At 60.2% G+C, this 23,309-nt stretch overlaps 8 protein-coding genes across 8 annotated transcripts; 4 read left to right on the plus strand and 4 right to left on the minus strand.

The window, feature by feature from the left end:
- Window positions 1–2,053: 2,053 nt before the first annotated feature.
- COLE_07906 (uncharacterized protein) lies at window positions 2,054–4,806 on the plus strand (the record flags this gene model as incomplete). Its single annotated transcript, XM_018423184.2, has 7 exons — window positions 2,054–2,135; window positions 2,177–2,328; window positions 2,511–2,537; window positions 2,587–2,662; window positions 2,718–2,918; window positions 2,960–4,182; window positions 4,219–4,806. 7 exons carry the CDS (start codon window positions 2,054–2,056, stop codon window positions 4,804–4,806), a joined length of 2,349 nt encoding a protein of 782 aa, XP_018278881.1.
- A 209-nt stretch (window positions 4,807–5,015) lies between these two features.
- On the minus strand, window positions 5,016–6,430 carry COLE_07907 (uncharacterized protein; the record flags this gene model as incomplete). The annotated part of the gene is made up of 4 exons (XM_018420838.2): window positions 5,016–5,621; window positions 5,655–5,764; window positions 5,804–6,084; window positions 6,117–6,430. The coding sequence occupies 4 exons, from the start codon at window positions 6,428–6,430 to the stop codon at window positions 5,016–5,018; spliced, it is 1,311 nt and encodes a 436-aa protein (XP_018278882.1).
- A 473-nt stretch (window positions 6,431–6,903) lies between these two features.
- COLE_07908 (uncharacterized protein) lies at window positions 6,904–9,381 on the plus strand (the record flags this gene model as incomplete). The annotated part of the gene is made up of 12 exons (XM_018423185.2): window positions 6,904–7,138; window positions 7,173–7,438; window positions 7,476–7,591; window positions 7,629–7,806; window positions 7,843–7,928; window positions 7,962–8,148; window positions 8,187–8,597; window positions 8,631–8,802; window positions 8,835–9,034; window positions 9,069–9,122; window positions 9,158–9,300; window positions 9,336–9,381. The coding sequence occupies 12 exons, from the start codon at window positions 6,904–6,906 to the stop codon at window positions 9,379–9,381; spliced, it is 2,094 nt and encodes a 697-aa protein (XP_018278883.1).
- Window positions 9,382–9,424: 43 nt separating this feature from the next.
- Window positions 9,425–14,050, minus strand: COLE_07909 (uncharacterized protein; the record flags this gene model as incomplete). Its single annotated transcript, XM_018420012.3, has 5 exons — window positions 9,425–9,589; window positions 9,622–10,316; window positions 10,366–10,488; window positions 10,547–10,709; window positions 10,760–14,050. The coding sequence occupies 5 exons, from the start codon at window positions 14,048–14,050 to the stop codon at window positions 9,425–9,427; spliced, it is 4,437 nt and encodes a 1,478-aa protein (XP_018278884.2).
- A 1,512-nt stretch (window positions 14,051–15,562) lies between these two features.
- On the plus strand, window positions 15,563–17,170 carry COLE_07910 (uncharacterized protein; the record flags this gene model as incomplete). Its single annotated transcript, XM_018421373.2, has 5 exons — window positions 15,563–15,605; window positions 15,661–15,677; window positions 15,709–15,770; window positions 15,801–15,961; window positions 16,023–17,170. The coding sequence occupies 5 exons, from the start codon at window positions 15,563–15,565 to the stop codon at window positions 17,168–17,170; spliced, it is 1,431 nt and encodes a 476-aa protein (XP_018278885.1).
- A 238-nt stretch (window positions 17,171–17,408) lies between these two features.
- COLE_07911 (uncharacterized protein) lies at window positions 17,409–18,827 on the minus strand (the record flags this gene model as incomplete). Its single annotated transcript, XM_018423186.2, has 7 exons — window positions 17,409–17,948; window positions 17,985–18,092; window positions 18,129–18,206; window positions 18,247–18,309; window positions 18,344–18,534; window positions 18,569–18,699; window positions 18,790–18,827. The coding sequence occupies 7 exons, from the start codon at window positions 18,825–18,827 to the stop codon at window positions 17,409–17,411; spliced, it is 1,149 nt and encodes a 382-aa protein (XP_018278886.1).
- Window positions 18,828–19,382: 555 nt separating this feature from the next.
- On the minus strand, window positions 19,383–20,365 carry COLE_07912 (uncharacterized protein; the record flags this gene model as incomplete). The annotated part of the gene is made up of 4 exons (XM_018420839.2): window positions 19,383–19,535; window positions 19,854–20,051; window positions 20,189–20,247; window positions 20,332–20,365. 4 exons carry the CDS (start codon window positions 20,363–20,365, stop codon window positions 19,383–19,385), a joined length of 444 nt encoding a protein of 147 aa, XP_018278887.1.
- A 579-nt stretch (window positions 20,366–20,944) lies between these two features.
- Window positions 20,945–22,867, plus strand: COLE_07913 (uncharacterized protein; the record flags this gene model as incomplete). The annotated part of the gene is made up of 4 exons (XM_018423187.2): window positions 20,945–21,266; window positions 21,415–21,534; window positions 21,598–22,328; window positions 22,379–22,867. 4 exons carry the CDS (start codon window positions 20,945–20,947, stop codon window positions 22,865–22,867), a joined length of 1,662 nt encoding a protein of 553 aa, XP_018278888.1.
- Between the last annotated feature and the right edge of the window lie 442 nt (window positions 22,868–23,309).

Consider the following 23,309-nt stretch of genomic DNA (forward strand, 5'->3'; position numbering starts at 1 on the left):
TGTTGGTGTTGGAGAACACGCTCAGTGTTGAGGATGAACGGGGATGAATGGCGGGGAGCAGAGGGTAAAGAAGAAGAGGCAAACGCAGGTGTCGAGGCGAGGGCTGTTTGGGAGTGAGCGAGCGTTTAAACGAGGGAGGGGGTAGAAGGAGTTGACGAGAGGAGGCGTACGAAGTAAGACGAGGAAACGATGATGGCAAGCTGAGAAGAAGACAAGATGAGAGCTGAGAGAGGTGATGGGAGGAGGATGTTTGGTTTGTGTTTGTAGCAGCAGCAAGGGAAGGGTGCGGAGTGCGCCGAGTGAAAGCAAGGAGCGAGTGGCTATCGCCTTGTGATCAAGCACGGCCTGCACGCGGTGCACGCTGCTGCTGCAAGTCGTTGGAGGGGTATGTGCGGCCCAACAACAACGACGAGACAGGCGAGACGGTTAGAGCGCATGGGCCCACTGTGAATCCAGCAATAGCAATTCCAGCAACGCCTAAAGTCAATTTACTCGGGCGGTCGAGCAATTGCCTCGCGGGATATGCCGAGTAGGAGAATGGAGTGGGTGAGAGAGATGGCTGCCGCCGGCTGCTGCGAGCTGCGAGCTGACAGCGAGGAGGGGAGTATGAGCGTCTTTGACGCATGGATCCATGGCAAGGGATGGGCCAAGACCTCAAGAGACGAGCCCCGAGTGCACGAGGGTTGGCGATGCAAGGGAATGGAGCAAAGGGGTACTGTAAGGAAAGGGGAAAGCGACAGGGGGGGGGGGGGGATGAGGTTTCGAATGAAGAGAAACGTCGAGCATGACTTGATGCCGCATGACCAAGCGAGAGTGCACCGACCGACCGATAGCACAACACAACAACTGCAACAGGAGCGACGTGTTTGCTGATTGCGGAGAACTAACCTTTGAAATGGAAACAAAACAAAGCTTTGTGGAGCGTTAGTTGTCAAAGGCGAGGGAGAAGAGTGCAAAGGGCGAAGACGCCGGGGATCACCACAAGGAACGTTGGAACAGATGGGGCCAAGGGCGATGGGTGATGGGTGATGGGAGGGCGGAAGACGAGGGCGGATGACAAGATGGCGTGAACGATCGTGTGGGGGTACTGTAGTGCGTGTGGTTGTTGTTGTTGTTGGTGTCGATGGTCGATAGAAGATGATGGAACTGAAGATGAGAAATGAGAGATGGAGACGGCGGGGTGGTTGTTGACATGAACATGAGATGGGGGGTGAGAGAAGGCTGGATACCCAACGCCAGGCGGGGACCGGCGGAACGGCGACGACGGGGGTGACGCGACAACAATCAAGGGTCATTCAACAAGAGGGCACCAAAGCAGAGGCCGCGGGGGGAATCAATGGACAGACGGGGGACGGTACGGGTAATGTGCAAATTAGGACGCCATTAGGTATCATTACACTGTATCCTAACCTTGTCCAAAGGGCGGTATTGTTTTCCTCTCGCGGCAACCAAACAAATGTGGGCCCTGGGCCTGTGTTCTAGTAAGTAGTGGGGCAGATGTGACACGTGTCTGTGAAAAGCGCGAGCAACCAGGCACCCCTCCTTCGAGGTCGGGTCAATTAACAACGCGTCGAAAAGGCCGGCCAGGTGGATGACACGTGAGGAGCGCGCGAGTTGACGTAATTGCACGGCGGATGGGCGGATGGAGGCGGATCAGCGTCGGTCGCGTGGTCGGCCCATGGTCGGCCTCGCACTGCCAGCATCCAGCAAGCTATGCAAGCCACGGCCAAGAGGCCAGGACAAGCAAGGCCAGGGCTTCTTATCCGCGTCATCCGATCATCCAGTGCAGTCGTCCAGCCGTGGTCTCATTCTCATCCTTCCCTCCCGGCCGCCCCCTTTCCACCTCATCCTCGCTTCCTCTCAAGCTCTCAACTCTTTCTTTATTTCTCTCTCTCCCTCTCTCTCTCTCTCTCTCTCGTGTCATTCAAATACGAGTCAAAAACACTCCTCTATTCCCTCTCTCTCCCTTCACCTCTTCGATTCTCCTCTGCTTCTGCAGCTTGACCACCACCACCACCACCACCACCACACCACATCTGGCTTAGCTCCCAACATGGCGCGCTCGGCCCTCTTTTACCTCGTACTGGCCGTCGTCGCCCTTTCCTTCGCCCCTCAGGTCCTCGCTTTCGGTGCAGGTGAGTGCTAAACCACGCACTCCTTCTAACCACCCCACTAGGCAACATCCCTGCCTACTCTTACCTCGAGGACAAGGCCTTCCGTCATGGCGACATTGAGGATGTCATGGCCAACATGTACAAGGTCGTCGGCACCGGCTTCCTCTCTCGCGGCACAAAGTTCACCGGCCTCGACTTGAAGCGCGTCTACTTTGTGAGTCTTTCTGTATTGGCTCTTGTGGTTGTGCCGGATGCCTCTGTGCTCCGGGGTCGGGGTCGGTGCGACGACAAGGAGAGCCAGCAGCTACACCAGCATTAGTGGCAAAGTTGACTGGCACGCCGTCTTCCTTGACCCATCCTCCCATCCAGTCCGTGGCACCAAGCTAACATGCACAGGGCAACTGGCTCCGCGACTACTCTCAGGTATGCATCTGCTCGAAACAGCGCCCAGCGGTTACTAATCCGACTACAGGCCGTCGACGTCGCCGCACTCTCCAAGGTGCCCTTCCAGACTGTTTTGAACGTTGTTATGGTTCTTGGCTTCCTCGGTAAGCTTGATCCGCTGGCAGATCTTGACGTCCCCGTTACTTGACTGACTTTCAGCCCACGGCTATGTGACCGAGGAGTTTGAGGTCACCAAGGAGCGTCTCGGCTGCTACCTCCCTACCGAGCACATTGACAACCCAAAGGGTTATGCCGAAGGCGAGGATGCCCGCAAGTACGACCCACGCCTTCGTGGTCCTATCGACCCTCGCGAGCTCGAGATTGATCCACAGACTGGCATGAAGAACTACATCGCCAACGGTGAGTGCAATTGACCCAATTTGCGTCCACCTGACATTCAGAAAATGGCAACTGGGATACTTCCAAGGCCCTTGTGCGCCGCACTCTCCTCAAGTGCATTGAGGTTGGCCGTCGCGCTCAGCAGACCGGCAACAAGAACGACGAATACGAGGCCTTCCGTCTTTTCGGTACTGCCCTCCACACCCTTGAAGACTTCACCGCGCACTCCAACTTCTGCGAGCTTGCCCTCATTTCGATGGGCAACCATCAAGTGTTCCCTCACGTCGGCCAGAACTGCCGCGTTCGCACTCCCCAGGGTCGCGAGGTCTTCCCCCTTGTCACCGGCACCTTTGGTGGTGCCGACTTTATCCACTCGCTCATGGGCGAGGCTGGTGACCACCTCTCCTCGGCTGCCGTCTCTGACCTGAGCAAGTCGTTCTCGGACTCGCGCAGCATCCAGGATGGCCAGGGTGCGTCTGCTCAGGCCCTGCGTCAGATGTTTGTCCAGATGCCAGGCCAGGACACCGATCACCTCAACAGAGAGATGGACAACCTCCAAAACCTCCGCTCGACCACCGCCGACCCCAGCACCATGAGCCCCCAGGAGCTCTACAAGGTTCTCTGGCAGGCTCTTGCCTTCCGTGACAAGGTCATGAAGAGCATCGAGAACACGATCGACAGGATTCCCGGTCTCAGCTCTCTCACTGAGAAGATTGGCAACTCGGTGTCGGTCTTTGTCATGACTACCATCGAGCCTTACGTGAAGCCCCTTCTTGGTACCGCCACCGAGACCCTTGCCAACTCGTCGCACGCCATCCTCAACGCCCACGCCAACGAGCAGTTTGAGGTGTGGAACAACCCCAATGCCTCGGATCCTACCCACTCGTTCCTCTCCAAGGACCACTTTGACGTTTTGCTCAACGAGCCAGCTGGCCAGATCGCCCAGCTCATTGTCAAGTTTTCGGCTGAGCGCATCGCCCAGGCCTGGAGCGACTCGAACATCGACCCCCGCCAGCCTGTCGAGGACATCCTCCAGTGCCTCTTCCACCCCGACTTCTCCAACGGAGCTGAGATTCAGCGCATTATGCTCGACCACATGCACAAGTGGTGGCAGGGGCAGGGCAAGGACCAGCAGGCGAGCCTCCAGCGTCTCACCGCCCAGGCTGTCCGCGAAGGCCGTAACAAGCGCATCGGCGACGACTCGGTCTCGACGGGCCACGTCCACAACCAGATGCTCCCTGAGGGCGGCCTTCAGCAGGTCATCGCCCAGCACAACATCCAGATTGTGAGTATGATTAGGGCAAGCGGTGCTGACAATCAGCCCGGCTTCAGCGGTGGCCAGGGCAACCAGGGTGGCAAGCGCGACAACAACCAGCGCTTCCAGAATGCCCCTTCGCTTGACTCGCTGGGCGGCGGAGGTCGCTCAAGTGGCCAGAGCGGCTTTGGCGGCAGCGGGTACGGAGGCAACCAGAGCGGCTTTGGTGGTCAGCAGAGCGGCTTCGGCGGCCAGGGCTACCAGCAGCACGACAGCGGCTACGGCCGCCAGTCACCTCCTCAGCATGGCGGCTACGGTCGTCAGTCGCCTCCTCAACACGGTGGCTACGGGCGTCAGTCTCCGCCTCAGCACCAGACCGGCTTCCAGCCGCACGGCAGCCCAGGCTTCCAGCCGCAGGGTGGGTACCAGTCGGGCGGTGGCTTCCAGCCCCAGGGCGGCTACGGTGGTCCCCAGCACGGCAGCGGCTTTGGTCGCCACTCGCCGCAGCCTCCCAGTGGCTTCCAGCCTCAGGGCCAGTATGGGTCGTTCAACCCGCCTTCGGGCCCGCCCCCACCCGGCCAGGGCCGTCACGGCAGCGGCTTCGGTGGCGGTTACGGAGGCGGTGGTGACGGCTACCCCGGCAACCGGTGGTAGAGGACTTGATCTGTAGATACTGAGCGATTTGGAGAACGTCATAAACGAAAGTTGAGATGCGACGAGGGTTGTTTGATGCGGGTGGATGTGGTCAACGAGTGCATTATCACGAAGGCTGTGCTTTTGAATCGAGGAACATTGACGGAGGCCCTTTTGCACAACCATGTCACGACATTTGTAGCCCAACGCGATGCATGGGGCTACAGGAGCTACACTCCTGCGTGCACGAGGGCGCGCCCCTCTCCGCCGCGCTTCTTCCACCACCACCGCGCACCGTGATACACGAGCAGAATAACGACAAAGACACCGACGATCGCCGCACCAACATAGCCGCTCGCGTCGTTGGCAGCCGCCCATGCGCGCCACCACGATCCCTCGAGGCCACCCCCGTCCTCGGCCTCAGCCGCCGCCGTGCACCGCGCACAATTCTCCCCGATCAGCCCGAGGATCTCGATAAGCGAGATGCTGAGGGCCACGACAATCGAGAGGAGCGTGAGGCTGATACTCAAGCTGCCCATGGTTGCCGTCTTGGCCGCGAGCATGCGGCGGCGGCGCGCCTCGGCCTCGTCTACGATCACGACGACACCAGTGCCTTCTGCCGTGGAGCCGTAGATCGCCTGCGGCTTGGTAGGGTCGCTTCCCTCGGAGATGGTAGAGGACGTGCGCTCCACAGCGGGGAGGAGGGCTTCCGCCTCCTTGTCCCGCTCGAAGAGGGCGAGCTTGCCCTCCGTTCGCAGCTCGGGTTGCGCGTACGCGTACAGCATGAGGATGCTGTCGAGGGTGTCGACGAGCGACATGCCAGCCGTGAAGAGGAACTGCAATCAGCTACACTCACAGTGTCAGCTTACTGGGAGAATGACGATCTTGCCGTGTGCAATCGCCTCACCGTCGGGGCCGCGGGTGGCAATCGCACTGAGAGCAAGAAGGGCGATGGAGGAAGCTGTGTCGAAGCCGAAACCTGCGGTCAGCTACTTTCACCTACATATGCTCCACTTACCGAAGAGGATGCCCACGGGGTACAGCTTCCACGGCTTGTCGACAGCCTTGAGAATAGGCCCGATGATGCGCACAAGACATCCGCCCCCCTGCACGGTGACATCTTCGTCGGGCGGCAGGCCGAGCCGCTCCAGCTCTTTCGCCCGCTTTCTGGCGCGCACCGCGCCGACAAGGAAGTACGAGTTGATGACGGCGACGAGGAAGAGGAACACGGCGGAAACGGACGTGCCGATGATCCCGCCGACATCGCCGACCTTGCCGAGGCGGTCGTAAATGTCCACGCTGGAGTCAGCGGTTGCTGAGCCGCAACCCACCTGATAGCCAGCGCGATGTTGACGACGATCACGATGGTCGAGTGGCCGAGGGAGAAGAAGAGGCCGCAGGTCATGGGCAGCTGGCCGAGGCTGACCATCTGGCGCGTCGCGTTGTCGATCGCGCTGATGTGGTCCGCGTCGAGGCCATGGCGGAGTCCCAGCGTCCACGCCAGCATGGCGATACCCAGCAGCCCGTCCGCGCCGCGGTACGCGATGCCGGCTGCTGTCCAGACTGCTGCGTTGGCGAGGACTAAGCCGGCGACGAGAAGAAGCGCGCGTCCCACGAGGGTTGGGCGCAGCGATAGGGAGCGCATGCTATGAGCTTTGCGACGCGAAACTTGTTGCGGTCGAACAAACGACAGCAGTGGTGGGAACCAAGTAATATACGCCTGAAGCAGTCCAGATAGGACTCGGTCGGGCGAGGTGTAACTCCGGCTTGGCAATATCGGGGGTGTCAGTCGGCGGGTTAGTACCAATCGGCAGACGGCAGCCTGACTCTCTGCGATCTCTGCAGAGCGAGAGGACCGAAGCCGCGCATGAATTGCAGGGCAGCCTTGAGGCGGACGGCTGGGAAATGTTATTGAGCAGAGATAGTGGGCGGCTATCAACATTCAGCCAATCCAGCAAATGACATAACGCCCTTGCCGGCCAGACCGGACATTCCTCGGCGGCCCTCCACGTGCTTACACCGGAGTACCGAATACAGTCTCGATTTCAAGCAGGTGGAGGTGAGCCAGCAACAACATCTCGGCGGTCACCTTCTCTCCCTCTCCACATCTCTCGACTCATGCCGCCCCTACAGTTCTGGAAGCCTGGTACTGTTGCGCCCGGCTCTTCACTAGATCGTGAGGCCGAAGCCGAAGGCGCGCTTGCGCTGTCTTCGGCTCGCGCCGGCAACCTCAGCCTCGAAAGCGCAAGGCAGCGGCTCCCGATCTACAAGCACCGTAACAAGCTGCTGTGGTGCATCGAAAAATACGCGGTGACGATTGTGGTGGGTCAGACGGGTAGCGGAAAGTCTACGCGTGAGTAAGCCACCAGGTGTGCATCTGACAGCAGAGATACCCCAGTACCTCCACGAGGCGGGGTGGACGGCGGGAGGCCGAGTCGTAGCGTGCACACAGCCCCGTCGGGTAGCTGCGACAAGCGTCGCTACGCGCGTTGCTGAAGAAGTGGGAAGCGTCCTCGGCGATGAGGTGGGGTACTCGATCCGGTTTGAGGACCTTTCCAATCCCGAGCGCACACGCATCAAGTATCTCACAGACGGTATGCTGTTCCGCGAGTGCATGATCGACCCACTTTTGAGCAAGTACAGCGTCATCATGGTTAGTAGGATTCCGCCTGTAGAACTGACCCCTCCAGATTGACGAGGCGCACGAGCGCGGCGCGTATACCGATCTCCTGCTGGGCTTGCTGAAGAAGATCATGAAGAAGCGTCCAGAGCTACGCGTAATCATATCGTCCGCCACCATTGATGCGTGAGCTTGCGTAGGCTGAGTAGAAAGCTTACAGCAGCGAGGACTTCCTTGAGTACTTCAACACAAACGCGGACGGGTCAGACCGGTCCAAGGACGACGCCGTCATCGTCAGTATCGAGGGACGGATGTTCCCTGTCGAAGTGGCGTACTTGAGAGAACCGGTGGTCGACTACGTCCAAGCGGCGGTTGACACTGTTTTCAACATTCATCTGAAGGTGCGCAGCGAATACTAGCGGCAGCTGACGAAACAGGAACCTGCAGGTGATGTCCTTGTTTTCCTCACTGGTCGTGATGAAATCGACGGCGCGGTCCAGCAGGTGGCAGACCGGTTACAGACGTAAGAGCTGAAAGCCGGCAATTCTGACGCTAGACTACCTCGTGCTGCTCCCCAAATACTTGCACTACCGCTGTATGCCACGCTTCCACCGGAAGAACAGGACGTCATCTTTGACCCACCACCACGAGACACTCGCAAGGTTATTTTCGCGACCAACATCGCAGAAGCCAGTGTCACCATCGATGGGATCAAGTATGTCGTTGACACCGGATTTGTCAAGGTGGGTCGGGATGCGGTCGCGGAGCTCACCCATCACAGCTGAAGACATTCAATCCGCGAACAGCCATGGACGTTCTCACCGTTACACCATGCTCCCTAGCTTCGGCAAACCAGCGAGCAGGCCGTGCGGGACGAACGTCCGCAGGCAAATGCTACCGCCTCTACCCCTTAAGCGTCCTGCCCTCAAATAACCCGCTCTCGCCCATGCCGATCACCACTCCGCCCGAACTCGTCCGCTCCGATGTCAGCATGTACCTTCTCCAGCTGAAGGCACTGGGTATCGACAACCTCGCCAAGTTTGACTTCATGAGCCCACCGCCTAGCGCGATGATGGTTCGGTCCCTCGAGTTTTTGTACTCGCTGAAAGCGCTCGACGAAGAGGGAAGGTTGACACGGCCACTAGGGGAGCGCATGGCTGAACTTCCTCTCGACCCGATGATGGCAGCCATCGTAAGCTGGCGTGGATTCGCAAGCTGACCACAGCTTCTCAACTCATTTACATTCAAATGCAGCGAGGAGGTCCTTACCATCGCGGCAATGACACAGGTGCAGAGCGTCTTCGTCATCCCGGAAGGCGGTATGCGCGCGACGATGGCTGAACTGGAGCGGCGCAAGTTCACTGCTGAAGAGGGCGACCATCTGACATTGCTGAATGGTGAGCCACTTCTGCGAAGTCAGCTAAAACAGCGTACAATGCCTTCGTGCGCTACGGGCAAAAGGACAAGTCGTGGTGTGGCAACCACCGTATCAACTTCAAGTCACTATCGCGCGCTGTTGCCATCCGGAAGCAGCTCAAGAAGTTCCTCGGCCGCTTCAATATCCCGCTTGTCAGCTGTGGAAGTGACCATGTGACGCTGCGCAAGTGTTTGGTATCGGGATACTTCAAGGTGAATTCAAGGTCGCCGACCCAGCTGACAGCAGAACGCTGCACGTATGTTGCCTGACGGCACGTACAAGAGTGCACGCGAGGGGGCTGTAAGTCCTAGTCGCAAGGTACCTCGCTTACAAAGATCCTTCACGTCCACCCGTCCTCGGTCATGTTCACACGTCAGCCTTCCACAGGCTGGGTTATCTTCCACGAGGTAATCGAGACAACCAAGAGCTTTATGCGCGATCTCACCGTCGTCGAGGAGGAGTGGCTTGTCGAGCTAGCGTAAGTTTACACAGTGTGTACTCAACTGACAATAGACCCCACTACTACCAGTTCAAGGGCGGCGGCATCAAGCAGCATTAGTGCGTATGTAGCATCGAGTAAAGTATTATTATCTAGAGCCCATCTATTGCCACTCGCCGGTCTTGAGCAGCTGAGCAAACACGCCCCCGCGAGCCAGAAGGCTGGCATATGTACCATCCTCTGCGACCCGACCATTGCCCAGACAGATGATTCGGTCGCATCGCCGCATGACATCAATGCTGTGCGTGATGAACATGATAGTATGGTCCTGCAGGTCAGCCCATTCTCTTCTCCACCCACCTTTTTGATCGCGAGGATCATGTCCAGAATCCCCGCCTGGTTTTCAAGATCGAGCGCACTCGTGGCTTCGTCCAGGATGAGAATCTTGGCGCGGCGGAGCATCGCGCGTGCTATCTGCAACCGCTGAGCCTGCCCGCCGCTAATGAGCGAGGCATTTTCTCCGAGCCGCGTCTCATATCCCTCCGGCAGGCTGATAACGAAATCGTGGATCCGCGCCGCCTTGGCGGCCGCCACCACGTCCTCGAGAGTCGCTTCCGCCCGCCCATAGCGGATATTATCCGCGACGCTGGCATCGAAGAGGTGCGGCGTTTGCGCGACGACCGCGATGCCGTCGCGCACGCCACGGATGTCGGCCGTGGCGAGGTCGTGTTCACCGTCGACGCCGCCGAGTGTGATGCCGAGTGTGATGCGCCCCGATGACGGAGCGTACAGGCGCTGCAGGAGGGCGGCAACTGTGCTCTTCCCCGCTCCGCTGGCACCCACGATCGCGACGGCCTCCCCGGGCTTCAGAGCGAAGGAGAGGTCGGCGAACACGGGGTCAGGGCGGGTCGGGTAGCGGAACGACACGTTGTGGAAGGCCACGGCGCCGGAGAGTTCGAAGTGCGCCGTACCGTGCGAGTCGGACGTCGTAGGTGAAAGCGTGCGGATGCGCTCGAAGTCCGCTGCGGCGACTTTGGCCTTGGTCAGGAGCGGCACTGGCGTCAGAGCAAGGGAGTGGGGGAGGTGGGAGAGGCGAAAACGTACTGAAGCCGAGAAGAGAGACGGCAAAGGTCACACTGAAGAGCACAAGCGTGTATACCTTCAGCATATCTGCGAGGACCATGGTCCCGTTGCGGATAAAGACTGCGCCGACGTAGTTCAAAAGGGCTGGGGTGAGTGCTGGTGACGAGGGGCGGACTACGCTGGCGGGACAAGCGCCACTGACCCTGTGCAAACAGCGGCATGCTCATATTGATGCTGGTGCCGATGGCCGTTGTCCAAATTGCGCGCTGTGCGTGCCGCCGCGCTTCGGCCGACTCAGCAGCGAAGCGCTGCGTAAAGCTTTGCTCGAGAGCCATGGCACGAATGCCGCGGACGTTCGCGACAGCCTTATGTCAGCCATATGAGGTCCAAGGCTGCAACGATAGTCGATACTCACTTCGAAAAAGAGCCGCGAGACCGACTCGCGCCGCGCCTTGTTGTACACCTCGGCCCTGGAGAGGAGCACGGTGCTAGCTACGCCGATGACAGCGAACACGGGAAGAAGGCCGAGGCCGACAAGCGTGAGCTGCCAGCCAACGGCCATGGCCCAGATAAAGCCAAGGGCAACCATACAGACCGCAACGATGATGCGCGGAAGCACGGTCGCGACGAGGTGACGCATGTCATCGACATCTTTGATGAGGCCTTGCACGAGACGAGGAGGCGAGTTGGCCTCGCGGTCGAACCAGCCCTTGTCTTGCGCCAGGACGAGGGCGTAGGATCGCGAGCGCAGGCGCGCGGTCCACACGGCGCCGAGAGAGGCGAGCGACGCGTGCTGCGTGAAAACCACAAGCCCCTGCGCTACAATAATACCGATCAGAATGCCTGACTTTTCCGCGACGGCGCGGTTCGTGCTGCTACCCAGCAGCGCCATGAGTTGCGCGAGGAAGTAGGACCACACGGGTGTGGCGACGCCTCGCCCGATTGAGGCCAGTGTGCCGAGGACCAGGACACCTTTGTGCGGGATGCTTGGAAAAAAGCGCCACATGAGGCGGAAGAAACCATAGACTTTGAGCTCGGCGTCGTCTTCGGCGTCGGTGTCGACGTCGACTTCTCTCCTGATGTCCGCGCCGCCCCATGCCAGAGATGAGTGACGCTCCGGAGGCGAGATTTGCGGCTTCTCGGAGTTCGAGTCATTGACCCCGTTGTCTGCAAGTACCTCTGCGTGGTCGTCGGCAAGCACTTCCTTGTCGTCTTCTGCGAGTGCCTCCTTGTCAATCGAAATGCGTAGGTCGACGCTTCTGCGCACTTCAATGGAGCGGCGGTGCTCGCCACTGCGCTTGAGCTTGAGGGGGATCGAGGAGACAACGCTGACCCCCGCATTCCTCGCCACGTGCGACAGGCTGGTTGCGCTCGATCTCCACCGCTCCGGAGCCTCGCTAAGGCTCCCTGCTCGTGCGCGGCTGAGCGAGATGCTTCGCGGCCGTGCCATGGTGCGCCGCTTGGCTGGCGCGGGCCGCATGCTGACGCGCCACGTCGTCGTGTGTATGCGCGCAAGCTCGTCCAAGTCCTCCTCGTCGTCCTCCTCGTCGACATCGACGTCAGCCGCCGCGCGCCAGCTAAAGTCGAGCTTGGGCTCAAGGGGCGCGGCGCTCTGCTCAGCGGCCATGGATGCGAATACGCCCTGCACCAGCACGAGGTCGCGCCGGAATCCCTGTTGCACCACGCTCCCGTCTTGCATGACGTAGACAAAGTCGTCGGCGTTGATTTGCGAGAGGTCGTGTGTAATCACGATCGTTGACGAGTGCTCACGCCAAGCGCGCACCGCCTCGAAGACTTCCACACGGGCCGTTGCGTCCAGAGCGGCTGTGGCCTCGTCCAGAATCAGGACTGCCGGGTCGCGGATGCGCGCGCGCGCAATCGCCAGCCGCTGTTTCTGTCCCCCGCTCAGCGCACTCCCACCATTGCCCAGCATTGTGTCATACCCCTGCGGAAGACTTTCGATGAATTCATGGATCAGCGCCAAGCGGCACGCGTCGATGACCTCGTCGCGCGTCACCTCTTCCGGCCGACGTACGCGGCCGTATGTGCTTGCATCCGCGCCGAGCACGCCCATGGCGACATTGTCGTGCACGCTCATGTCGAAGATGAGGCATCCTTGCGACACAGCAGCGATGTGTCCTTTCGTAAATGCTGGGTCGTAGGACGAGAGCGGTCTCTCGTCAAGGTTGATTACGCCCGCGCCTTCAGGTGGGGAGTAAAGGCGCAGCAGAAGGTGTGCGATGGTGCTCTTGCCGCTTCCGCTTCCGCCAACGATAAACGTCAGCTCGCCACATGGAAGGAAAAGATCGATGCCGCGCAACACGAGCTGTCTGGGCCTCGAGGGATAAGCAAAGAAGACAGCTTTGAACTCGAACTCGCCCCGCAAGCGGGCGGCCTTGCGGCCTACCGGCACGGCCTCCTCCGTATCTTGAATGACGGAGAGAAGGGAGGCAAGCGACGCCTTGGCCTTGTTCATGATCATGAGCTGGGGCGGGGCGCCCTGCAGCGCCGCTGCGCCGAGCAGGCAGGAGAAGAAGACCGTCATGACCTCTGCAACGGAAGCCTTGTCCTGGTTGACGAGGATGGCGCCGTACCAGAACCCAACGATGAACATGAGCATGACGAGGAAGTCGTTGAGGGCAAGGCACTGTGCCCAAACGAGCGCTTGACGCACAAGCTGGGCGCGTGCGCGCGCGACGAGCGTCTCGAATCGCACCTCCTCGGCCGACTGCGCGTTGTGCGCCTTAACTGTCGCGATGGCGGCTGTCGTGCGCTCCGCCGTCGTAGACGCCTCGGCGAACGCGCGCCGCTCGGCCACCTGTGACTTGTTCACCACGCGCTCGGTGCTGGCGTTGAGCGCTGCCAGGAGCGGGAGTGATGACAGCGTCACGAGCGCCAGCGTCGGCAGCTTGACCAGCGCGAGAATGAAGCAAGCCAAAAAGCTTGCCATGCTCTGCACGAAGAGGCCTGTAGCTTGGCTCGCGCCGAGGCGCACGTCGTCGGTTTCGCGCGCAAACTTGCCCATTAGACCGCCGGAACCCACCGCATCGCCCCCCGCCACCGCCTCCTCCATGCCCATCCCCGTGTCGTACCACGCCATAGGCTTGGTCCGCACGCCCTCGTACACCCGCTCGCGGAGGCATGCTGCGCTCGTCTCACCAAAGTGCGTCCAGCCTACCGCCATGCCGTATTCGCAGAGGGCATAGACGCCGGCCGCGCCGGCAAGCTTGAGGCTCGCGGTGCCGACGACGTTCAGGAGCGCGACGTTATGCGCATGCGTCGCAACTGAGTAAGGCGGAAAGGCGGCAAGAGCGCCAAAGGTGTCTCCAATGACGGTTGATACGAATGGCTGTACTCCCGCGCCAATGAATGAGGCGGCGAGTGCCGGAAGAAGGTATGCCAAGCGGGGACGCAGCGGGATGAGGCTGTAGAACTGCCGGTAGGTAGGAGCGATGGGTGGTGGAGGGGGTGGACGCGACTGGGGACGCAAGAGAACCTCGGGAATGCTGGCGGCCTTGGAGGACAATACCGGGGTAATCGGCGGACTGGCCGCACTGAGGCGCGCCGAGGAACAAGTGTCCTGGGCTGCCGCTTGGGCCGCTGCTATGGCGCGGTAGTGCTCTTCGATGTCGAAGGGGCCTTTGACGCTCGACGGCGGAGAGCGGGTCGAGTGCACGTAGCCGGGCTGAGTGCGTGCACGGCTCATCTTACGGCGCACACCGTCGTTGGGATCCAGCGAGGCGGCGCTGGGTTCGCGTGGTGGCATGGCGGGCTCATTCTTTCCTTGTTCTTGCACCTGCGCCGCAACGCTCTCTGCGAGCGTGTCGAAGAGCAGCGGGCTCCAACGCTTTTGTGCGAGGTCTATGCTGTCGCGGCCCCGGGCTTCGCGTATTGAAGACTTGGGTGACTTGGACTCGGTGTCTTTGTCTTTTGACCGGCGGGCATCCTTTGTGGATAGAGAATTCGGCTGCTTGGGGGAATGAGAAGTGGGCGAGAGTGTGGCATGCCTCTCTGCTATGTCGGGGGCGAGCTGGGGCGAGTCGGCTTTGTCTGTATCTGAATCGATTACGTCCAAACGCCTGTCATCTGCCGTATCCCAGCTCGGTGCGGGTTTGCGGCGCATCGATCTGGATGGCTTGGACGGCGAGTGGCGCCGAGGCAAAGTCAGAGAGGTAGGCGATTCGACGGCCGCTTCGCCGGACTCGGACATGTCGTATTGTAAACGCGGGCGAAGTGCGGAGAGGAAAGACGAGAGGAGAGGTCGTGAGAAGCGCTTGACGAGCGGGCTGAGTGAGTTAATGCTGGACGGGGAGGGAGATCGGTGGGACGAAGTAGGAGAAGGGGAGGGAGGTGGCGAGGGAGCGGCAGGCAGGTGCATTTGTTGGTGGTGCATGTCGTACGGCTGTTGCAAGCGCGCCAGGCGTGGCTCGGCGGCCGCGTGCGGGGTCATAGCGCGGTCCTTGGGTGTCGGCGTTGGGTGGTCAGAGGGTGGTGGGTGTGATGGTGGGGCTCAGAACGAGGTGGGCGTAGCATTTAAAAGTCTGCCGGCGCAGAAGTTACAGATGCAGTTGCAGATGCAGATGTTGGAGCAGCTGGTCGCAGTCGTCCCCGCCGCCATTGTTGTGGACACACCTCGATCGGCGCGAGCATCCTTTGCGTTGCGCCTTCTAGATCAAGATCAGGCTTTGTCAGTTATTGATTGTGAGTGCGAGCGCGAGTGTGCAGCGAGTGTGATATGCTCGGGCTGGGGCCGAGAAGAGCGGGATGGGTTAGAATGGGGGCTTGTCTGTGCGCGTGAGGGGCGGAATGGGCAGGTTGGCGGGTGGCGTCGCCGCTTCTGGTACTCCCCCGCCCTTGATGGCGGTGGCTTGTGTGTGCGGCCATCGCACAGAAGCACAAGACCCAAGGTGATGATGGATGCCTGTATATTTTGCGCAATGTTGACGCGCTTGAATGCACCTCCGGAGTGCACAAGTACTTGGAGAATTGCGTGAAGGAGACAGTCCACCATCCCATCAACAACTCGCGGCTAAGCTCATCCGTGCGGCTCTCGCACGTGACCGTCTAACCCCAGATCCCCGGACCGGCGTGCGGCCCGACGGCCCGGCCGGGCCAACCGGCCAACCACGGCCTCCTGGCGCGGTCCATCGACATCGGCGCTCTCTCCGAGCCCAGCATATAACCACCCCCGCCTCACGCCCACTCATCCCCAAGCACCATGTCGCCCACTACAGGAAAGATCGCACGCTTTACGGTGCACGGTGCGTGTTGCGGGGGCTAAGGCGGGAGCCGGAGACAGCGACGTGCTGACACCAGATGTGCGCTTCCCGACCGTAAGCCAGTGTGGAGGCGGAGCTGACCCAGAACGTCACAGGTGATGGAACCGACGCCATGAACAAGGAGTGTGACTACTCCGCCGCTATGATGTATGTGCTGTGACGATGGAGCTTACGCAGCGTCGTCGAGACGGACACGGGCGTCAAGGGCCACGGCATGACATTCACGATCGGGCGCGGCAACGATATCGTGTGCTATGCTATCGAGCAGGTCGCGCAGCGTGTTGTCGGGATGGACGCGGAGGCCATCTTTGCCGACATGGGCAAGTTTTATGATTTCCGTGAGTTCTATAGAAGTTCTGGCTTTCTCGTACGCTCGCTAGCTTGTTAGCTCACACGCAGTCGTTGCAGACCCGCAGCACCGCTGGCTCGGGCCCGAGAAGGGCGTGATCCAGCTCGCGACAGCGGCCGTCTCCAACGCCCTGTGGGACATGTACGCCAAGACGCGGGGCAAGCCGCTCTGGAAGCTGATCGTGGACTTTTCGCCGGAGGAGTTCGTGCGCTCCACCTGCTTCCGATACATTACGGACGCGATCAGTCCGGCCGAGGCGCTGGAACTGCTGCGCGCGAAGGAGGGCGGCAAGGCTGAGCGCGAGGCGGATGTGCGTGCGCGCGGATACCCGGCATACACGACGAGCGTGGGGTGGCTGGGATACGACGACGAAAAGGTCGAGCGACTGACGAAGGAGGCGCTAGCGCAGGGCTTCAACCACTTCAAGCTCAAGGTCGGCGCGGATGTCGCGGACGACCTGCGGCGCGGGCGCCTGATTCGGCGCATCATCGACGACCCCGCGAACATGCCCCCGGGGCGGGTCGTGGATCCCAAGACCGTCGAGGGCAAGAACGCCGGCCCTACCGGCTGCGTGCTGATGGTTGACGCGAACCAGGTGTGGGATGTGCCCCAGGCCGTCGAGTATATGAAGCAGCTGCGGCCCATTAGCCCGTGGTTCATCGAGGAGCCGACCGCACCCGATGACGCCGTCGGCCACGCCGCCATCCGCAAGGCCCTCAAGCCCCACGGTATTGGCGTTGCGACCGGTGAACATGCACACAACCGCATGACTTTCAAGCAGCTACTCCAGCTCGACGCCATCGACGTGTGCCAGATCGACTCGTGCCGTGTCGGCGGCATCCAGGAGATTCTTGCTATTCTGCTCATGAGCGCAAAGTTTGGCGTGCCCGTCTGCCCGCACGCAGGCGGCGTAGGCCTGTGCGAGTACGTCATTCATCTCTCTCTCATCGACTACATCTGCGTCAGCGGGAGCATGGAGCGCAACGTCCTCGAGTTTGTCGACCACCTCCACGAACACTTCCTCTACCCGGTCAGCATAAACAAGGACGGTCGATACAACGTCCCCATGGATCCCAAGGGTGGGTATTCGATCGAGATGTTTGAGAAGAGCATGAGCGACTACGCGTTCCCCAATGGCAACTACTGGGTCGCCACTGCCAAGGGCGAGCCGTTTGCTGGCGCTCCTCAGGCGCACTAGACTAGAAAGATGATGAACATGCGTTTGCCTTGCGTGGAGGTGAACATCTAGAGGCCACATGGGCAGCAGCAGGGCCGCAACACGGTTCAGAGTCGAGTTTGGCTGCAAGCTGTCAGACAATCAATCTCGCCCGTTGAGTGAGATCCATGTCTGCACCATCTATAGTGCAGCAATGCATAGAACGTGCAAAATCGCGCGGGTATTACACTGACTAGACGAGCTCGGATATTAACCCAGATTACGGATTGTCGACCTGCCCTGTGAAGATGAGCTCGATCGCAGCCTGCACATTGCCGCCCGTACGGCGCAGTGCGCGAATGTTCTTCTCGGCGTCCCACAGGCCCATGTCGTTCAGCTGGCCAAGCTGCGTCGCGTAGATCTCCTCGGGAGGCCGGGTGTCAGCCGGCGGGGGCGGCGCACCGAAGGGGTTGCCGCCAAACATCGCTGGGTCCATTGCCCACGGGTTGAAGCCACCAGCGCCGGCGCCAGCGCCCAGGCCGGCGCCCCCTGCACCACCACCACCAAAGAGCGCCGCGAAGGGGTTTGCCGCGCCCGCGCCCCCGGCAGCTCCAGGTGCCGCTCCCGCAGGCGGCGAACCGGCGCGGTTGGCTCCAGCCTGTGCAGCAAAGAGGTTGGGGTAGGGCTCAGTTGGAGGGTTCTGCGGAGTAGTGCCAGCACCGCCAGCGCCACCGCCTCCGAACATGCCAGGGAAACCTCCAAAGCCACCTGCGCCGGCACCACCATCACCGCCCTGCATGGCTGCCTGCATCTGCATCATCTGTGGTCAGCTCGGGCACTGCCAAGTTGGGCTTACCGCGCGCAAAGTCTCGGGGTTGCTAATCATTTGGCGGAACATAGGGCTCTGCAGCATCTGGCGGACCTGCGGGCCCATGGCTGCGAGCTGAGGGTTGGACGCAATCATCTGCTGTTAGCTTGTACAGAGCCGAGATATGCCAACCTGGTCAACAACCTCTGGGCGCGCGAGAAGATCGCTCATCTGCCGCAGGAACTCCGGGTTGTCCATGAGGCCTGTCATCTAGCGTTAGCTCATAACCGGGCGGAGGGCCGTCACTCACCGCATTGGGGTCGTTGAGGTTGCCGATACCCATGCCCTGGAATGGATTAAAACCCGCAAGGCCCTGCTGTCAGCGATGCCCCGGTATGTGCGCGTACGTGCTGATAGTTCTCGACGCCATCGACGATGTTGCCAGCGGCCAACCCGGTGCCAATGTTGGTGGGGAGACGGGCTGCCTGGGAGGCAGCGGTCTCGGCAGCTGGTTTGGCTGCGCCCTTGACCATGTGGATTGTGTGGCCACTCTGAATCTTGTACGAGGCGATCGTGTCTGGGTCCTTGAGGACCTTGCCTGACATTAGCGGGGGGGAGCAAGGCGTGCACACCAGAGTAGATAAGGCGCTGGCGGTCCTTCTCGACGTCGGACTTTGCGGCAATGGCATCCTTGAGGTCTGCGACCGTCTTGGATGGGGAGATTGTGATGCTCAGTTTGAGCTCTGAAGGGCCTTTGACGGTGCTGTGGTTAGTAATGCGGTTGGGCGCGACGGTGAGGCGGCGCGAGCGTTCAAGAAGATGGACAGAGGGGAGGGGGGATGAGATAACGCACATGGAAACGTCAGAGGCAGACGAAGTAGCGTCGGCCATTGCGAATGGAGTGGAAGACGAGGAGAAACCGGAGAGATGAAGAGAGAGAATAGAGATGAACGAGAGATCGAGTTGGGAGGAGGGAAGGTAGTAGAATGACGACTGGCAAGGGGTGGTGGGGTGGTGGAGTCAAAAGTGGGCCGCCTGGGTGCTGGGTGGCGGCCTGATCCGCCCCCGCCTTGTTGCCACGTTCTCTCCGTGCCCCCACTCTGTCCCCACTATTCCCCTGCATTACGCGTCGTCTGATCCATCTTATATGTATTGTCCGCTCGCCTTTAGAACCACCATCAACGACACTCACAATCGCAATCACATTGATGCTGAAGCATACAAGTGAGATTGCGCGGCTTAGGGCAGCTGCTCCGTACTCCTGATTAAGCCCAAACCAGCAGAGACCTGCAAAGTCCGCAAAGCCCGCGCCACCTCCGCTCTCGATCGGCCGTCTGCGCCTTCACGCCGAGCACTAACCCCTTCCGCCCCTAGTTTCCCGCCGAGATGACATATCACACCGCAGCTCCGCAGAGTCGTGCAGCTCTATCTACGACCCAGTAGTGTCTAGTCAAACTTGCTCCGGTCATAGTTGGCACCGCCAGCACGACGCATGAGCTGTACGACGTCGTCGTACTGCAGGTCGGCCGAAGATGAGGCAGAGATCTCAACGGCGTAGCTGCGAATCACGTCCTTGACCGAGCCAGTGTGGACGGACACCTAGCGTCAGATCGAGGAGCTCTTCGTGATCGGAAATGCAAACCGGGGCGCGCGACAAGACGTGGCGCATTGGGCGGTAGGGGTGTCTGGAGTGTAGCTACGGACCGATGCTCGTCCCGACCGCCCTCTCCCTCGTGACCTCGCCCCTCCCATAACCTCTCACTACCACACCGCCACGCCCCCGCTTTGCCCCCCCCCCCGCCTTGCCCCGCCCAACCACCCAGGTTCACGCCGTTGACACCACTCGCTCCGAAAAGCTCGACGACGCCCCTTTGCCCTCCTCCTCGCCTGCCAACTCGGCTCATAATGGGCACTCACCTTCGCCCTACGCATGACCCGAACGTTCTCGCCAATCCAAATGACGAGGGCAAACTTCTCGCGGAAGGAGTGGTCGTCGTTCGAGTACTTGACGCGAACGAAGCCAAACGACGCGTTTGCGGGGTCAAGCTTGGATGCAAACTCGGCAATGTCACCCGTACCCGTCTCGGAAAGGATGAGCTTGTCAGACCGGTCCGACTGGGGTTAGTGCGCCCTCTCAGCGTCAACTTGGCTGTCGCACACCCGCACGCTCCAAGCACAGACGGCGCTCATTCATGAAGCGCGCTTGCCCGTGCATGGTCGTGCGTGCAATGCAGACGCCCACGGTGACCCACCTCGTAGTTGAGCAGGAGCCAGGTGGTGTCGTCCTTGTCGGAGCGAACAGCCTCGTAAGCTGAAGAGTAAGCAAGTGATGGATCGGCTGCGGGCGGCCAGGCACTGCGCGGAGGCCGTCAAGTGTGATGGGCAGTAGACTTACCCTCCTGGATTTTTGGGTCCTTGACGTCGGCCATTATGAGAATAGATGGAGAGGAGGGGAGGAGAGCAGGGAGTGAGGAGTGGGGAGAAGAGAGATGTCGGAGAGGGTGGGGAGAATATAGGATTATACGTTGATGAATGAAGTAGAGGTGACTACGGGGAGCTAGGATGGAGACTCGAGCTCATCACGGCCAGCGATCAGCGAGCCAGCAGCCAGCAGCCAGCAGTCAGCGGCTTGGCTTGGCTGCATGGTTGCATGGCTAGAGTACGATAATTGATCCCGCCTTACCTCCTTCAGCCACATGGCACCTCCCAATTTGCTTCCGCAGCCCACTCCCAGCCGCCCTTACTCGTAGCCTCCGCATTCCATTCAGTCGTCTGCATTGTGGGGACTCACAACATTGCCACACCTCCTCCATCCATCAATTCATCAACATCCTCATCCCCCTCGACAATCTCTTTCTCTTTCGTTTAGTTTCCATCATTAATCACTACTGCACTGTACACTCTTACTCTTACTCGCACTCGCACTCCTCGACTGGACTGTCGGCTGCAGTGCACTCCCCCCCTCCCCCCCCATCCCACCCCCTTTCCCCCTTGCACCAGCGTCCATCATGCCGCCAAAGCCTCTCACCCTCCTCTCCCTCGTTCAGTCTATCTCTTATCCTCCTCTACCCACCATAGAGGAGTTGGAGCAGCTCTCAAACACCCTCAAGGCTCAGAGGACGGCAGCCAAGGCCAGACTCGCGAATATGGCCCCTCCCCCTGAAGAGGAGCGCACTCTCAAGAAGCAACACAAGCGAAAGGACAGGGAACAAACAGACGAGCGAGAGAGAGCGGCCCTCGCCGCAAATCAGCGCGCCGGTGCAGCACTTGAAGTTGTCGAGCGACGACGCGTTGACACGAGTGCCGACATCAAGGTCAAACACGAGCGTGGTGAGTCCAATTTGGCAGTGGCCCATCCTGCCCATCACCCAGCGCACCCAGCGCAATGTGTGATGCTGGAATGTTGGAGGGAAACCACCCAAGGAAGCAATATCCGTTACGCGTGCAGGGAAGGACGACGTAGCTGACTGTACCACAGTCTCTCCAGTTCCGTCAAACGCATCGTCTGCCTCGTTCCGTCCAAACTCGCAACAGACGTACGGAATGCCAAAGAAGAAGAAACAGAAGCGCGTCGTCGACTCGGACGATGAGCCATTGTGTAAGTGCTCATCCACCCCTTTGCCACCCACATTGTGTTGCCTTTGTCACTGACTATCCCAAGCCCAAACACCACAGCCGCAGACCGCGCCAGGTGTCAAAATCAAGCTCCCCCAGAACAAGGCTCGCCCGACTGAGAGCCCGGCGCCCTCGGTCGCGGCACCCCCAAGCAATAGTGGCAACGGAGGCATTGACTGGTCACCTCCCACTAAGCCGCTGCGCCCGCTTATTCCTGAGCGCCCAGGAGTCAAGGAGCCGCTCTCGCCGGGTCCCAAGCGACAGAACGAGGTAGACGAGGATTTCAGCGACAGGAAAGCGCCTCCTGGTCAGATTGCCTGCCAAACCTTCTGGCAGAGTGTCGAGCCATATACTCGCGACCTTCGCCATGACGACCTTGCTGTACTTGCGTTCAAAGCGGACCAGCCAGACCTCTTCCAGATACCGCCGCGCGGTCGCCACTTCACCGAGATCTGGGACGAGGAAGATGGTAACCCGCCGAACACGACACAGCGGCCCGCGGTGCCTCCTATTCTCCGCCCACGTACTACGCGCAAGTCGGCTCAAGGCGGTTCTGGGGATGTCGAGGAAATGGGCGCGTTTTCCGAGAGGTTGGTCTCGGGTGTCGTTAGTGGCTACGATCTCGGCGAGAAGTTTCAGAGAGACGTGGCCGGTATCCCCGAGCCCGAGGGCGACCTTCCTTCTGATATTGCGATGCCGAATACGGAAAGCGCCGATATGGAGGAGAGAGTCAAGAAGGAGATGCGGCACATGATGCTCTTGGGCGAGCACGAAGAGGTAAGCGGTATCCCAGTGTGGTCAAAGGTTTAGGTCGCTGACAGTCGCAGTTTGACGCCACGGCCCGTGAGGATGATGAGGTCACGGCCGCTCTGCGTACTTGCCAGGCCGAGCTGCAGGCGCAGATTGCAATCAACGAAGCACGCAAGGCCCGTCTCGTCAAGCAGGCTGAAAGCCGACTGGCGTACAACGAGTACCAGAATTACCTCGAGGCCATGGACAAGTTCATCGAGACCGAGTGGGCGAAGCGTACCAAGAAGCACGGTTCTGGGGGCAAGAAGAAGATGGTCAACGGCGTGGTGGTGGGCGAAGGACGTCCACCAGTCAATCCCGAACTTTTGCGGGTGGTGCGCCTGCGCCAGCAGTGGGTGGAGACTGTCGGCACCGTCCTGAAGAAGCGACCTGAGGGCGAGGTGCTGGGCATTCCGCAGCACAGCATCTACGATGGCATTGGGGACAATAATGTCATGGACAGGAAGCCGCACATGGTGAAGCTGGAGGCTGCGGATGGCGACGAAGAGCATGGCGATGTAGCTTAGGGTGATTTGGGCTGCCGAAAGAGACATCAAGTGTATGTAGTTGAAGACGTGTATGTATATACAGTATTTGGGCCTTTGGGCCTTTGGGTCTTTGGGGGCTATTGGACACGAGTCGACTTGGCTTTTGTTATCGGTGACAAGGGAGACAAAGGGGAGGCAAGCATGACGTTGGGGCAAGCGAGGACGAGATAGGATTGGCTGGGGGGTGGTGGGTAATATTGACCAGTGCGTGCCGGCGGCATTGGAGGATGATCCTGGCTGGCAAGCTGGCGACTTGGGGCTGGGCGCTGCGCTGCTGCCGCTGCTCTTTTGCTCTCAGCTCTCAGCCCGCAACGGCAGCAGTAGCGCAAGCAGCAGCCGATGTGAGATCGGGCAGGCCTGGGGAGAGCGCTCAGAAGAGGGAGAATGGGGCATTTTGTGCCTCAGCCTTGTTGTGAGAGCA

This window comes from Cutaneotrichosporon oleaginosum, assembly GCF_008065305.1.
Source record: "Cutaneotrichosporon oleaginosum strain ATCC 20508 chromosome Unknown ATCC20508_contig08, whole genome shotgun sequence".
In the NCBI taxonomy this organism is placed as follows: Eukaryota; Fungi; Basidiomycota; class Tremellomycetes; order Trichosporonales; family Trichosporonaceae; genus Cutaneotrichosporon; species Cutaneotrichosporon oleaginosum.